Genomic DNA, 16,432 nt, shown 5'->3' on the forward strand with positions numbered 1-16,432 from the left:
CGTGGTATTGAACCTGGCTCACGGACACTGTAATAGTGTTACGCTAACCACTACACTGAACATGACACTAACCGTGCTGGCCCTTCCTGTGACAGAGCTCTGAATAGATTGTTTACCTCAGGAGTCTGTTGTCAGGCACATAAATCATGTGGCTTGCCCAAACGGAATGATTGCATCAATAACCACAAGGTCGTGAATGTGGGCCTGGGAGAACACACTGACCTTTTCTTCCTCGTCCCTCAAAGAGGAACTGGAGGCTTTTGCAGAGATTGCACCAGTGTTGCGCTTTGGGAGCACAAACCATGGCAGGACTTACACAGCGAGTGATAGGGCACTGAGGAGTATGGCAGAGAATAAGGATCTGAGAATTTCAGATCCATAATTCTTTGAAAGTGGCGTCACAGATAGATGGAGTGGCAAAGAAAGCTTTTGGCACATTGGCCTTCATAAATCAAAATATTGAGAACAGGAGTTAGGATGTTATGTCGAAGTTCAAATTAAGTTTGCTATCAAAGTACATTCAGTACTGTGCAAAAATCTTTGGCACATCTATATATAGCTAGGGTGACTGAGACTTTTCCACAGTACCACAGTAATATTCTGCATTGCACTGTACTGCTGCCACAAATAAAGACATATGTGAGTGATGATAAATGTGATTCTGAAATGGACCTCTGTTGTGGACTGAGATTGGGAAGCACAGGGGCAGGGAGAGGGGAATCGTGGTTAAGAAAAGGATATGCTCAAAACTTTTTAAAATGTTGCAACATCTTCATTGACTGTTGGGTATTGCTGATTCACACATTAAAATGAAGAAGGAGCAGCTGAGGTAGTATTGAGAGCTTTGAGTCCATACACCAGGAGCACACAGGGCCCTGCATAAATGACGAAAAGAATGCACCACATCACAAACCACTCACCCGCCTGCTTCATCCTGCACCCTGTTTATGGAAGTGTCTAATGTTTCCACATTAACCTCATCTATCATCTCAGAATCCAGAGAAACAAGCGGTCATCCTCAATCCTAAGAAACGGACTATGAAGAAGAGACAGATTATACTTGCAAACCGAATGGTAGATAATAGTTGCAGCATAACTTCTCTGTTCTTGTGTTCAACCAAGAAAAGCGAGTTCTCTATTTGCTCACGTAACCAAGTTATTTAACTATCTTACTGAGAAATTATATACAGAATTAAAAGGGCTAAAACCTGACTGACTTATTTGTAGCTTGGCTAGTCGCACTGTGAGAATAATGCTGCAAGATAACTAGAAACAAAGGAGTGCTTGTTGCATGAGAAAGCTGATTTGTGTAACCACTAATCCAGGGTGCCTGGCAACAATCAGAGTACTATAACCATATAACAATTACAGCATGGAAACAGGACATCTCGGCCCTTCTAGTCCGTGCCGAACTCTTACTCTCACCTAGTCCCACCGACCTGCACTCGGCCCATAACCCTCCATTCCTTTCCTGTCCATATATCTATCCAATTTAACTTTAAACGACAACATCAAACCTGCCTCAACCACTTCTGCTGGAAGCTCGTTCCACACAGCTACCACACTCTGAGTAAAGAAGTTCCCCCTTATGTTACCCCTAAACTTTTGCCCTTTAACTCTCAACTCAAGTCCTCTTGTTTGAAACTCTCCCATTCTCAATGGGAAAAGCCTATCCATGTCAACTTTATCAATCCCCCTCATAATTTTAAACACCTCTATCAAGTCCACTCTCAATCTTCTACGCTACAAAGAATAAAGACCTAACTTGTTCAACCTTTCTCTGTAACTTAGATGAACTATGTGATAACGAATGTTTAGCAAGCAGCCCCAGATCAACTGAGACACAAGCTTGTTAATAAACAGTATGTAATCTTAAGTAAACTGTGTTTGACAATTATTCCCTTGGTCTGAACCTGAAGTCCTCTGGTAGAGAGGTGGAGTGACATTACTTCCTTTAGGAAAACTGGATTAAAAACAACATAACCAACACCAATCCAACCAGATCTGTGTTGGGGGCTCATGAAGCTCCAAGTCCTTCTCCTGTGGTCAATAATCATCTCTTTGGTTTGCTGCCACTGAGTGAGGTGCTGTTGCTGTGACACCGTTCAACCAGATTTTCAATCTCCCTCCTATACACCAATTCTTCACCACCTTTGATTCAGCCAAGAACAGTGATGTCACCAGCAAACGTAAATATGGCATTGGAGCTGCACTTAGCCTCACAATCATAGGTATAACGGGAATGGAGCAGGGACTCTGTGGTGATGGTAATTGTGGAGAACTGGTGCCCATCCATACTAACTGGGGTCTGCAAGTGAGGAAGTCAAGGATCCAGTTGCTCAGGGGGGTATCGAGGCCCAGACCTTGGAGATTAGTGATAAGTTTTGAAGGGGTGATTGTGTCGAATGCTGAGCTGTAGTCAATGAGAAGCATCCTGATATATGCATCTTCACTGTCCTGATGTTCCACACCTGAGTGGAAGGCCAATGAAATGGCTTCTGCTGTTGACCTGTTGTGACGGTAGGCAAATTGGAATGAATCCAGGTCACCCTCACCCCTCAGGCAGGAATTAAAATGCTTCATGCCCAGTATCTCCGGGCACTTCATCACAGTGGATGTAAATGCATTAGATTAGTCACTGAGCCAGATTACCATGTTCCTCTTGGGATCCTTCTCAACCCCAGTCTCCAGCCTCCTCCCCGCAATCTTTGCTGCGCTTACTAATCAAGAATGTAGCAACCTCCGCAATTTATACTCAATGACTTGGCCTCTACAGTCCTCTGTGGCAATTAATTCAACAGATTCACCACACTCCGGCTAAAGAGTTCCTCTTCACAGAGTAAACAGAAGAATTTATTCCATTTGGTATCGGCCTCAAGGACTGGAATCCAAATATTTAACATGAAGGTTGTGTGTAAAAGAAAAAGTTTCATTACACTTTGAGCCCACTACCCAGAATTACAATGGACACAGATTCAAATGTAGTTTTCAAAAATTAATTGAATAATAATAAATGCGGGTGGAAGTACCAAAGAATGGGAATGACTGAATGAACAGTCTAGTCATGGCGGCTGAACCGTGTCTTGTGCTGCAATGACTTACTATTCTGTGATTTGGTTTAATGTGAAAAATACATAATGATATATTTTTGTTAAGCTACCATGGAATGTGATATTAAACGCAAACAACAGGAATTCTGCAGATGCTGGAAATTCAAGCAACACACATCAAAGTTGCTGGTGAACACAGCAGGCCAGGCAGCATTTCTAGGAAGAGGTGCAGTCGACGTTTCAGGCCGAGACCCTTCGTCAGGACTAACTGAAGGAAGAGTGAGTAAGGGATTTGAAAGTTGGAGGGGGAGGGGGAGATCCAAAATGATAGGAGAAGACAGGAGGGGGAGGGATAGAGCCAAGAGCTGGACAGGTGATTGGCAAAAGGGGATACAAGAGGATCATGGGACTGGAGGTCCGGGAAGAAAGACAAGGGGGGGGACCCAGAGGATGGGCAAGAGGTATATTCAGAGGGACAGAGGGAGAAAAAGGAGAGTGAGAGAAAGAATGTGTGCATAAAAATAAATAACAGATGGGGTACGAGGGGGAGGTGGGGCCTTAGCGGAAGTTAGAGAAGTCGATGTTCATGCCATCAGGTTGGAGGCTACCCAGACGGAATATAGGGTGTTGTTCCTCCAACCTGAGTGTGGCTTCATCTTTATAGTAGAGGAGGCTGTGGATAGACATGTCAGAATGGGAATGGGATGTGGAATTAAAATGTGTGGCCACTGGGAGATCCTGCTTTCTCTGGCGGACAGAGCGTAGATGTTCAGCAAAGCGGTCTCCCAGTCTGCGTCGGGTCTCACCAATATATAAAAGGCCACATCGGGAGCACCGGACACAGTATATCACCCCAGTCGACTCACAGGTGAAGTGTTGTCTCACCTGGATGGACTGTTTGGGGCCCTGAATGGTGGTAAGGGAGGAAGTGTAAGGGCATGTGTAGCACTTGTTCCGCTTACACGGATAAGTGCCAGGAGGGAGATCACTGGGGAGGGATGGAGGGGACGAATGGACAAGGTGGTTAAAATACAGTAGAGGAGGCCGTGGGTTCCCCTGGTCCTCACCTACCACCCCACCAGCCTCCGGGTCCAACATATATTCTCTGTAACTTCCGCCACCTCCAACGGGATCCCACCACTAAGCACATCTTTCCCTCCCCCCCCCCCTGCATTCCGCAGGGATCGCTCCCTACGCAACTCCCTTGTCCATTCGTCCCCCCCATCCCTCCCCACTGATCTCCCTCCTGGCACTTATCCGTGTAAGCGGAACAAGTGCTACACATGCCCTTACACTTCCTCCCTTACCACCATTCAGGGCCCCAAACAGTCCTTCCAGGTGAGGCAACACTTCACCTGTGAGTCGACTGGGGTGATATACTGCGTCCGGTGCTCCCAATGTGGCCTTTTATATATTGGCGAGACCCGACGCAGACTGGGAGACCGCTTTGCTGAACATCTATGCTCTGTCCGCCAGAGAAAACAGGATCTCCCAGTGGCCACACATTTTAATTCCACATCCCATTCCCATTCTGACATGTCTATCCACGGCCTCCTCTACTGTAAAGATGAAGCCACACTCAGGTTGGAAGAACAACACCTTATGTTCCGTCTGGGTAGCCTCCAACCTGATGGCATGAACATCGACTTCTCTAACTTCCGCTAAGGCCCCACCTCCCCCTCGTACCCCATCTGTTACTTATTTTTATGCACACATTCTTTCTCTCACTCTCCTTTTTCTCCCTCTGTCCCTCTGAATATACCTCTTGCCCATCCTCTGGGTCCCCCCCCCCCCCCCGTCTTTCTTCCCGGACCTCCTGTCCCATGATCCTCTCGTATCCCCTTTTGCCAATCACCTGTCCAGCTCTTGGCTCCATCCCTCCCCCTCCTGTCTTCTCCTATCATTTTGGATCTCCCCCTCTCACTCCAACTTTCAAATCCCTTACTCACTCTTCCTTCAGTTAGTCCTGACGAAGGGTCTCGGGCTGAAACGTCAACTGCACCTCTTCCTACAGATGCTGCCTGGCCTGCTGCGTTCACCAGCAACTTTGATGTGTGTTGATGGAATGTAATATAATGCTTATTATTGGAGGTAAGAACAAATAAGATTTTTTTTTGTAAAGCAATGACAATATTTTTGTTTAATTATATATGTTTTATAAAAAAAATCCGGCCATACACTAGAAGATCTCCCCAGCCTGCGTTTGTTAGCTGAATGCCTGTAGTTGATGCACTTTACCCGAGTGAAGTAAGCAAGTTTAAAAATAAAATCCAAGTACACTGCTGGTTTAACCTTTCATCGAATTTTGGCCTGCCCCACATGCCACATCACATGCCATTCTTTTAAGGTCCCGAAAGCTCAGGGATAATAATTTCCTCCCCTCCTCCCATCAATTTCTTCATCCCCTTAACAATCGCTGTTACAGTACTTTTAGAGACCTAAGCACACCCATTAACTGTTTTAGCTGCACAATCAAGGGAACAGGTCGATGCAGGTAGTGGGGGGCCGTAGCACAAGTGAGATTGAGGGCAGTCGGTCAGTTGATTGCATTACTCGGGTGGATGATTCCAGAGCCGGGCATTAAATCCCCTTGGCACAGTCGATCAGCAAACCGAAGACCAGGCAACGCAATTGCAGCCGGCAGCACTCTTGCGTTAGCGGCCGGCCTTTGCACCCAATGAATTAAACAAACTTCCAATTTAAAAGGAAGACACACATATGAATCTATTTCTCAGCCAGTTTATATTTAAACGGCAAAAGTACTCCGGGTACCCAGCGTTTTCAACGCCTTTCAACTGCTCTCTGTCATTGGCTCATGCTTGAGGCCCTCCCTTGCCTGCGATTGGTCAGCCGGCGTGTAGGGGGCGGGGCCACATTGGGGTTGGAAACGGGATGACGTGACGCTTGGCTGATATATCGACGAGGATGTTGCCATTTCCTCAAGAGCCGGCGAGTTCATTCAAGTTTCCGCTAGGTATGAGCAGTAGCCGGCTCGGTGACCTGGGCTTAAATGTGATGAGCAAGTGGGGTGGTGAGGCAGTTCGCGAAAGGTTTTACAGAGCCTAGGTTAAAATAACAATAAACGCGAGAACCTGCGGATGCTGGAAACCCAGAGTAAAACACACTAAATGCTGGAGGAACTCAGCAGGTCAGGCAGCCTCCACAGAAATGGTACAGTCAACGTTTCAGGTGGGGCCCCTTCTTCAGGAGTAGAAAGGAAGGGGGAAGACGCCAGAAGGAAAAAGGTGGTGGGGAAGGAGACGGTCTAGAAGGTGATTCGTGAAGACAGGTGAGTGGGAAGCAATCTGATAGGAGAGGAGAGTGGACTATGGGAGAAATGGGACCAGCGGGAGGTGAAAGGCAGTGAGGAGAAGAGATAAGAGACCAGAGTGGGGAATGAAAGAAGAGGGAAGGGAGAGGTAAAAGTTTACAGGAAGGAGACATTCATTTTCATGCCATCGAGCTGGAGGCTACATAGACGGGGTATGAGGTGTACTTGACCTTTATTGCGTTGCTTACGTCTTTTTTTTTGCAAACAAGTATATTCTTACTAAATTCTGAAAATAAGTAATAACTTAATATTGGAGCCTGTCTGTATTTGAACAACATTTTGAGGAATCAGTCTAATAGATATGCAAATAGGATATTGTGTGCAAACTATGGAGGTGCTAGAAATGTTGGAACAACTTTTAGTAAGTAGTAACAATACATTGTAATAACACAGTTAAAACATTTAAAGCATTTATCGGGTGTTAAACCTTCAATAAATGAAAGCATTTGGCAGAAATCTTGGTTAGAAGATGGTCTGGTTCCTGAGAATATCTCTGAGGTGTTTATGGAAATATTTCTTTGTAATGGGGCATTAGTTCTATCTAATAGATAACTTGATATTCAGCATGATTATTTAAAAATTCACTAATTTGTTAATTAGTTTAAAAATGAAGTAAAGCTTCCTTCTCTTTTACAGGAATATAATTGACTCCTAACCTCTCCTAACTGCTGTGGTCAATGTTGTGCAGAAAGAGTTGGGGGCATTACCAGTGTAGGCTTGGAACCTGGTCTGTCCTATGTAGCCAGCAAAAAGGCAGCTGGGGCCCAAGCAGGTGCATCTTGGGATTGGAGAAAGTGCCAGGCCTGAAAGAGAAATTGTTAGTGTGACATCCAGCTCTGCCAGGTGGAGGAGTGTGTTAATGGAATGGAACTGGTTAGGTTTCCAGACAACAGCCTGGAATGAAGCATCCAGTCTACATTGCTAACACCCATTTAGTCTATTTAAAAGATCTAAGATTCTTTCTGATAACATCGGCTCTAACTAATCAGGATTAAGTTATATAATTATTTTGCTTTAATTTTAGGGGAAGGGAATTCTGCAGAGATTGGTACTTGCTGGTCAGCTTGGACATGCTGGTCCAAACATGCTATTTCTACCCTATATAGCGATGAGGCTATGACTCTGTAAACCAGAATTTCATAACGATTCTATTTTATTTCTAAGTTCTGTCCAAGTTTAATAACAAGGCTTCTTGCAGTAATGCATTGGGATGAGTCTTTGTACTATACATCCATCTGCACTGTCTTGTTATTTGGATCCCCTCTAAATCTCTTTATTTTACCGTAAATCTGTCTTCTAGCTTTGCCTACCTCTGATCTAGTTAATAATTTCCTGCAGTCTGCCCTCATAATTTTGTATACCTCAGTTATCTCCCCTCCTAACTACCTTCACTGCAGCAAAAACAAACCCATGTCTCCTCTTCATTGAAACACTCCTTCCTATGCAACAAATTGGTAAATCTCCTCTCCAGAACTATTACATCTTTCCTAAAGTCTGGTGATCAGCATTGCATGCTGTGCTCCAGTTGAGGTGTAACAAATGTTTTATAAAGTTGGAGCATATCCTCCCAGCTCTTGTATTCAGTGCCCAGACTAATGAAAGCCAGTATCCCATTTGTCTTCTTAACTATATTATTTACTGGAACTGTTACCAAAGATCTTTGGACATGTACACCAATTCCTTCTGTTCCTTAATAGCCCCTGGGACCCTATCATCCATTGTGTATGTTCTAGCCTCAGTAGTACTCCCAAAATGCATCACCTCACATTGATTGAGGTTACATGTCATCTACCATTTCTCAACTCGTTTTGCCAATCACCCTTCAGCCAAAGTTTCCCTCCACCAATGTCATCTGCAAAATTGATGCTTATACCCCCTACATCGCATCCAACCCATTCATGTATATTACAAACAGCAACTAACCCTGTGGAATGCTACTAATCTTTGGCATCCAATCATGAAAAAACAGCCTTTTAATTTCACATGCTGTCTTGTCAAACAAATTGTCCTAGATCTCATGGATCCAATTTGGATCAGATTCTCTTTTAAAACATTGTCAACGGCCTTGCTGAAGTCCATGTAAACCACATCTGCTACACTACTCTCATTAACCCACTTTGTTACCCCTTCGAAGATTCATTCAGGTCAGTCTGCTCTTGACAAAGCCTTGCTGGCTCACTGATTTAGTCCCTGCTTTTTCAAGTGATCATTATTCCTGTCCATCTGACATTTTATTTGTAATAGAACTAATTGCTAGTGTCACAAACCTGTAATTACTTGGCTTTTCACCAGCTGCTTTTCTCAAAAAGGTGAACAAAATTTGTCGTCATCCTGCCGTCTGGTTTCTCAATTACGGCCAGTGAAGATGTAAGAAACTCATTCAGAGCTCCAGTGATCCCTTCCCTTGCTTCCTATAACTACCTGCTGTAGGTTTTTATCTCCTTTAAGCATGCTAAAACATCAATATTCATGGAGACTTGCACTAGGATTTCATCTTTCCCTTTGCTAAATTCTCTCTCTACTAAACCCGTTTCCTTTGAGAATACCAATGAAATGTACTCATTTAATACCTTACCTTCTGGTTCCACACACACTTTCTCCCAATGGCTTCTACTCTTTTCCTGGTTGTATTTTTATCATCAATATACTTGTAAAATTCCTTTGAATTGATCTTAATCATGCCTGCTAGTGTTATATTGTGATCCCTCTTATCATTCCTATTTAGTGTTCCTTCCTTTACTTTTTATACCCTTGATCTGCATACTGTCTTTAGTCTACTGTACCTGACATATCGTTCCCCTTATTAGCTAACCCTCTGTGTCTCAATATCCATTATTCCCTGCACTTGTTACCTGTGATTAGGATTTGCAGTAATTTTCTTATTGTAGGGTTTATGGAAAGGATCCTGAAGTGACCATCTATATGAGGTGATGAAATCTTATTCATAGGTTGACCCAACTCTTGGTTGTTTTGGCACAAATTTGTTTCCAAGTTGCTCACTAAATTGTAGCCTACGGTGAGAACTGGCATTGCCGATCCAAATGCTGCTAACTTTTGAGTTGTGGGCTGTATCAAAGATGGCAATGAATCAGCATATAGAAAGGAGATTGAAAATGTGGCTGAGTGGTGTAATAACAACAACCTCTCACTCATTGTCAGTAAGACCAAGGAACTGATTGTAGACTTCAGGAGAGGGAAACCAGAGGTCCGAGAGCCAGTAATCATCAGAGGGTCATAGGTGGAGAGAGTCAGTAATTTTATATTCCTGGGTGTCACCATCTCAGAAGACTTGTCCTGGACCCATCATATATTTTGAAGAAAGCACAACAGCACCTCTACTTTCGCAGGAGTCTGCAGAGGTTCAGCAGGTCATCGAAAGCCTTGGCAAACTTCTGTAGATGTGTCATGGAAAGTGTGCTGACTGGCTGCATTATGGCCTAGTATGGATGGAAAATCCTCCAAAAGGTGGTGGATTTGGCCCAGTACATCATGGGTAAAAAAAACCCCAACTGTTGAACACATCTACATGAAATGTTGCCGTAGAAAAGCAGCATTAATCATCAAAGATCCTCACCATCCAGGACATGCTCTTTTCTTACTGCTGCCATCAGGTAGAAGGTGCAAATGCCTCAGGACTCGCATCACCAGATTCAAGAACAAAAGGGGATAGCTTTTATCCTGTTATTTCATGCTCGTTATCTATTGCTATTTATTTATATCTGTATTTGCACGATTTCTTTACAATTAACAGTTCTTGATGTTTGCTGTTTACAGTTACTGTTCTATACATCTAATTATGCCCACAGAAAAAGAATCTCAGGTACAGTACAGTGTTCTGAGAATAAGAATGTTACGGAAAAGGTACTATTCTTGAGTAGAACGCACGTTTCCTTTCAAGTCACAATATCTGAGATTGGGAGCGGTTTGTCTTCAAGTTTTCATGCCTATTGTGCTGATTTCACATATTTGGTCCCAAATGGAATGGAGTCCACAGAGATATTCTGCAAACTCCTGTGTTCAAATAGCTCCAAGAAGCTGGGAATTGGCACAAATGGAAGGACGTAGATGGAAAGTTAACGTTGTTGGTGATCCCCTAGAAATGTCTTTTTAATATAGATTTGTCATGCAAGTTAATGATAACCGATAATATTGACTTTTATAATTACTTTTCTACAGGTGTATTTGTATTTAGTCGGATTTTTCCCCCTCATAAATGGGGAATATTTTAGCTGAGTAAGTGGCAATTGAATATTTATGGCCAAATTGTGGCTGAACTAAATTTGCTGTGTTTGGATTTACAGGAACTCAATAGAGCTTGAAGTGGACTGTTAGAATCTTGGTTCAACAGAGTGAAAACGCACTCAAGGACGTTTCTTGGAGTGTGCAAAATTCCAAAATGTGGCGTTCAGCTGTAAAATATGTTTTCAGTAACAGAATATATCAAACTGGAATGCAAAAATTGGCGCCTGCACGGAACACACTGCATCAACCTGTACAAAATGTTCTTAGTCAAGGCTGCAAACTGCACAGCCCCTCAGCTTTAAAAATAAATATGCCAGTTTCATCCATTCAAAAAGTAGAGACCTCTGATCATCAGCAGTGGTTAATTGTCCACTGGGAGGAAGGAAGCCATAGCCTGTATCCTTATGCATGGTTAAGAGATAACTGCCAATGTTCCCAGTGTTTCCTTGCTTCAGCTAAAGCAAGGATTCTTGGCATAAAAGATCTGGATATGGATATTTCTCCAGAGAAAATCAGCTTGACTGACTCAAAGGTATTATTAGTTTAAAGAATTCTTCATGCATTGTCAATATTGCTGCATAATTAAGCCATTAATCTGCAAATTAGAGCCACTTCACAATAGATTAAATTATACCTATCTTTTTATTGTGAATCTCTAATTAACATATTAATAAAATGTTACGAATATGCATTGTTTTAGGAGGACTTTGACTTGGACATATAGGGAATGCCAAATATATAACTTGGTGATACATAATCAGTTTTATCCTATCTAAAACAAGGGAATAAATTAAGTTCTTGCATTTAAAAAGTATAGATTTAAGTATTCATGCGATACTACCACAAAGATACTACTCACAAGGGGATTTCATTGTGTGTGTATTTTATTCAGGTGCATTGATTAGAAATTGAATTACATATTTCAGTTGATCCTGTAAACAGATAATGACATATTGTCACAACCTCTGATAATCTTCCCCACATGTTCTTCCCCTCTATAATTAATTTTCAATTCTTTGATAATGATTGATTGAGTTGCTCAGTTCTATTGGGACTGGGGGTGATACCTTAAGTTTAATTGTAAAAGCAAGGTCAGTTCTACTTTTCTCAACATAATCATCTTTATGCCAGCTAGTAAGCATAGTATTGTATGTAATTACAGGGTAAAATTGTGAAAAAAGAAAAGTGAGATAATATAGCTGTAGAAAATGTGATTGTGATCCACCATTGCAGCTACAAAGCAATTTATGTATTTAATTTGCATTTGATTCCTTGTGCAGCACTCCATTGATGGATCATGTCCTGCTCTTTGCCACATTTAGCACGGTTAATTTTGTACTGCACCTTTTAGCCACCATGCAGTAGGAAATAAACATGTTTGTGTACACTAAAATTTCTGTATCTATATCTTTTAAATTGATAGTATGCAAATATTGGATATCCCAAAAATACAAATATGAATTGCCTACAAATGAGCATGAATAAACACCAATCTTGAATGTGGGTCAGCTGTGTTGCTACACAACGGCAACATCCACCCTGCAGTACCATTTGGCTGTGCAGTACACATGAAAGAAAGCTACCGAAATTTGAAAGTCTTGTTGAAACAGAAACAGTACAGCAACTACAACGGGAACATCTGTGGTGATTTAAGAGTAGTAGCACTGCTACTAGGAATATAACCCAAGTAATATTGTTTCATTTACAAATGGGACAAACGTACTATAGAATCTCATTACTTTAAAAAGGATTGACCACCCCTTAAGCAGTTGGTTCCAGGGCAGAAAAGTGTGGCACATAAGCCACTCGTGGACTCAACAAAAATATTTTTACTCCCTCTTCATGTAAAACTGGGGCTTATTAAAAAAATTTTGTGAAAGCGATGAACAAGAAAGGTGAAGGATTTCGATATTTGAGACAGGTCTTTCCCAGAATAACTGATGCAAAGATTAGAGAAGGTGTTTCTGTTTGTCCATAAATCAAACAGGTCATCAATGACAGGCAACTTCTAGTGGGACCGGAGAAAATGGCTTGGAAGGCATTCAAGGATGTTATTGAAAATTTTCTTGCCAACTGCAGCGCACCAAATTACAGTGCCAAGAAAAAAGTATTCACCTCCCCACCCCCCCAAGAAGTTTTCATGATTTATTGTTTTACAACATCGAATCATAGTGGATTTAATTTGGATTTTTGACACTGATCAACAGAAAAAGACCATTTTTGTGTCAAAGTGAAAACAGATCTCTACAAATTGATCTAAATTAATTATTCATCCCCTTTAATATGACACACCAAGTGCAGCCTTTTGGTTTTAGAAGTCACGGAATTAGTTAAATGGAGACCTGTGTGCACTCAAGGTGTTTCAACTGATTGTAGTAAAAATACACCTGCACCTGGAACGTCCATCTGCTGGTGAGTCAATATCCTGGCAGAAACTACACTATGAAGGCACAAGAACACTCCAAGCAAATCCGTGAAAAGGTTATTGAAAAGCATTATTCAGGAGATGGTTACAAGAAAATTTCTAAGTCACTGAATATCCCGGAGTACAGTTAAGTGAATCTTCAAGAAATGGAAGGAATATGGCACAGCTGTAAATCTGCCCAGAGCAGGCCATCCTCAAAAACTGAGTAGCTGTGCAAGAAGGGGACTGTAAGGGAGGCTACCAGGAGACCTATGACAGCTCTGGAGGAGTCACAAGCTTCAGTAGCTGAGATGGGAGAGGCTGCGCATACAACAACTGTTGCCCAGGTGCTTCACCAGTCACAGCTTTATGGGAGAGTAGCAAAGAGAAAGCCTCTGTTGGAAAAAAAACTCACAGGAAATCTGAGGAAGGGTTTGCCAGAAGGCATGTGGGAGATTCTGAAGTCAGTTGGAAGGAGTTTCTAAGGTCTGATGAAACCAAAATAGAGTTTTTTGCGCATCAGACTAAATGCTATGTTTGGTGTAAGCCAAATACTGCACATCATCAAAAACGCACCATCCCTAACGTGAAGCATTGTGGTGGTTGCATGATTCTGTAGCAGTGTTTCACTGCAGCAGGCCCTGGAAGACTTCTGATGGTAGAGGCTAAAATGAATGCAGCAAAATACAGGGAAATCCTGGAGGAAAACTTGATGCGGTCTGCGAGAGAACTGTGACTTGGGAGATTTGTTTTCTAGCAAGACAATGACCCCAAGTCTAAAGCCAAATCTACACATGAATGGCTTAAAAACAATGAAGTTAATGTCCTGGAGTGGCCAAGTCAGAGTCCAGACCTCAATCCAATGGAGAATTTGTGACTGATTTTGAAAAAGACTGTTCCCTCATGATCCCCATACAATCTGACAGAGCTTGAGCAGTTTTGTAAAGAAGAATGGGGAAAAATTGCAGTGTCCGGATGTGCAAAGCTGATTGAGACCTATCCACACAGACTTTAGGCTGTAATTGATGCCGAAGGTGCACCTACTAAATACTGACTTGAAGGGGGTGAGTAATTATGCAATCAATTATTTTGTGTTTAATAATAGTAATAAATTTAGACCAATTTGTAGAAATCTGTTTTCACTTTAACATTAGAGTCTTTTCTGTTGATCAGTGTCAAAAACGTCTAATTAAATCTACCATAATTCAATGGTGTGTAAAAACAATAAATAAAACATGAGAACTTCCTGGGGGGAATGAATACTTTGCACTTTTTATGTGCATCTGGTTGATAATGAGCTTCAAGCATACAGAACCATGAAGTGCAACATGTCACTAAAGATTAATTTTCTGTATTCCCATTTAGAGTTTTTTCCTCCAGATTTTGGTGCTGTCAGTGACGAGCATGGTGAAAGATTTCACCAGGACATTGTGTACTAGAGAAATGGTATCAGGGCAACTGGAATCCATCAGTGCTGGCTGATTATTGGACACTCAAATGAGAAGCCTCAGGCACTGAGTACAAATGAAAATCACCAACAAAACATTTTTAGCTTAGTTGAACTATTGCAAAGTGTCATCACCGTTATTCAATTGCAAAAATTATATTCAATAAAAGTTAGTATTTTGTTTCAACAAATTCCTACATCTGAAATTGTATTTGCATTTAGCTTCAAGCTGTCTAGCATAACCACAGAAAATTTCTGAGGAATCAACACTTTCGTATGATGTGGCTGATCTTGGCCTTCCATCTGTCTTTAATTTGAGAAGTCTGATAAGCTCGTCAAAACTTTTGGCTGTCTCTCCCTTAATGTAACTCATGAATGTTGACTGTGACTGTTTCTTACGTCTTATAAACTTTTGACCCATCTTATTTCCAGTCATATTGGTAAACCTATTAATTTATCAATTTTGAATCTTGATCTCTCTGGTGTTAGCTGTATGACAACCCCCTCCATTTTAAAGTCTCATTCGTGTATAGACCTTTTACCATCAGTGCATTATTACATATTAATATTGACACATTTAATTACCACATGTTCATTCCATAGTTTTACTCTCTTCAATTTTTGCTTGATTATCTTCAAGGAAATCTGGTTTCATGTCACTTCAGACAACAAAGGTTGTTCCTTGTTCTGAAGATTCGTCCAACAGAACTGAAGGCAAATTACCAGTTAATATTTGAAAGTAATCTATAGAGGCTTATTCCTTTGATTTTTTTTCCACTCTTCCCTTTTGCAGACTGGCACTATAATGCCCATTCAGTCCTGTATCCAGCTGCAGTTGTGAATTACCACTTGTGTGAGAAATAGCAGCATCTTCCAGCAATAATTTACATATCAAGCCATAATTTACATATTTTAAAAATTTTTCACAAAACAGCTTGCACATGCATAAAGATTCAAAGATTAAAAGTACATTTATTATCAAAGAATATATAATTACAGACATCCCACCCTGCAAAAACTCATTTCAGGGAGGTAGCACCATCAATTTGTGGGAGACTCCCAGAACTTCTGGAAGAGGTGGTCTGTCTGCAATAGAGTAGCTCCTTAGCAGCTAGCCAGCTAGTTTAAATAACGTTAGCTATGCTAATGAATGAATGACACCTGTTAAACTTACCTCAACATGTCTTTAGTCTTAACCCACCATGGGCAATAGAAAAGTCATTGTTGTAAACAGTGCAGCGAGTAACACTGTCACTATTTTTGACCCCTATTAGGCAGGGGTACACTTTAGTGTAGTCTGGGGTGACGTACATTTTATATTTTCTTTTTTGGGAACACTCTGCCATGGCGGGCGTGCGCTCTCTCTCTCTCTCGCTCCCTCGCTCGCTCTCGCCCTTGCTCTCTCTCGCTCTCAAAAAAATCGATTTCCGGGATATTGTATATAATTTGCAGGCATCAGGGAGCTACTATCGATATGCGGGAGATTTCCGGAACTTCCGGGAGAGGTGGGATGTCTGTAATTATACAACCTTGAGATTTGTTTGCTTATGGGCAATTGCAAAGCAAGGAAACTGAATGAACCCAATGTAAAAATAGACCAACCCCCAATTCACACAGGGAAAGGGGGGGGGGAGCAAACAAATCATGCGAACAATAGAAGTGAGCAGCAACAACAACAGCATTTTGAACCACATTGAATCCTTGGAGCTCTGGAGCAGCCCAGAGCAGGCCCAAATCCTCAGTGTTCAGTTGAACAGGGCAAATCGCTGCAAAGGTAGGGTCGATGAATCCCGTTGCACAGAGTCCTATCTGTCATCATGCAAAAGATGCAATGAAGTCCTTTAAAGTTGTTTGTGCGTGTATGCACATATCCACTCCACAATATTAACTCTGTCAATTTTACACGTGCAGTAGTCCAAATAATTGATGCCACTAGTTCATAGTATAATAACACAAAA

General features: G+C 41.7%; 1 protein-coding gene across 5 annotated transcripts in view; it reads left to right on the forward strand.

Annotated features, from left to right (window-relative positions):
• Positions 1 to 16,432, forward strand: part of bbox1 (butyrobetaine (gamma), 2-oxoglutarate dioxygenase (gamma-butyrobetaine hydroxylase) 1) — a 207,157-nt gene that overhangs the window by 15,324 nt on the left and 175,401 nt on the right. Inside the window, exons 1-2 of one of the 5 annotated variants that reach the window (XM_072272703.1) lie at positions 5,105 to 5,141; positions 10,683 to 11,155. In XM_072272703.1, coding sequence (XP_072128804.1) covers positions 10,778 to 11,155 — 378 coding nt within the window. In that variant the 5' untranslated portion in view covers positions 5,105 to 5,141; positions 10,683 to 10,777. The other 4 variants (XM_072272700.1, XM_072272699.1, XM_072272702.1 and 1 more) reach the window with 4 other exon arrangements.

This window comes from Mobula birostris, chromosome 11, assembly GCF_030028105.1.
Source record: "Mobula birostris isolate sMobBir1 chromosome 11, sMobBir1.hap1, whole genome shotgun sequence".
NCBI classification, from domain to species: Eukaryota; Metazoa; Chordata; class Chondrichthyes; order Myliobatiformes; family Myliobatidae; genus Mobula; species Mobula birostris.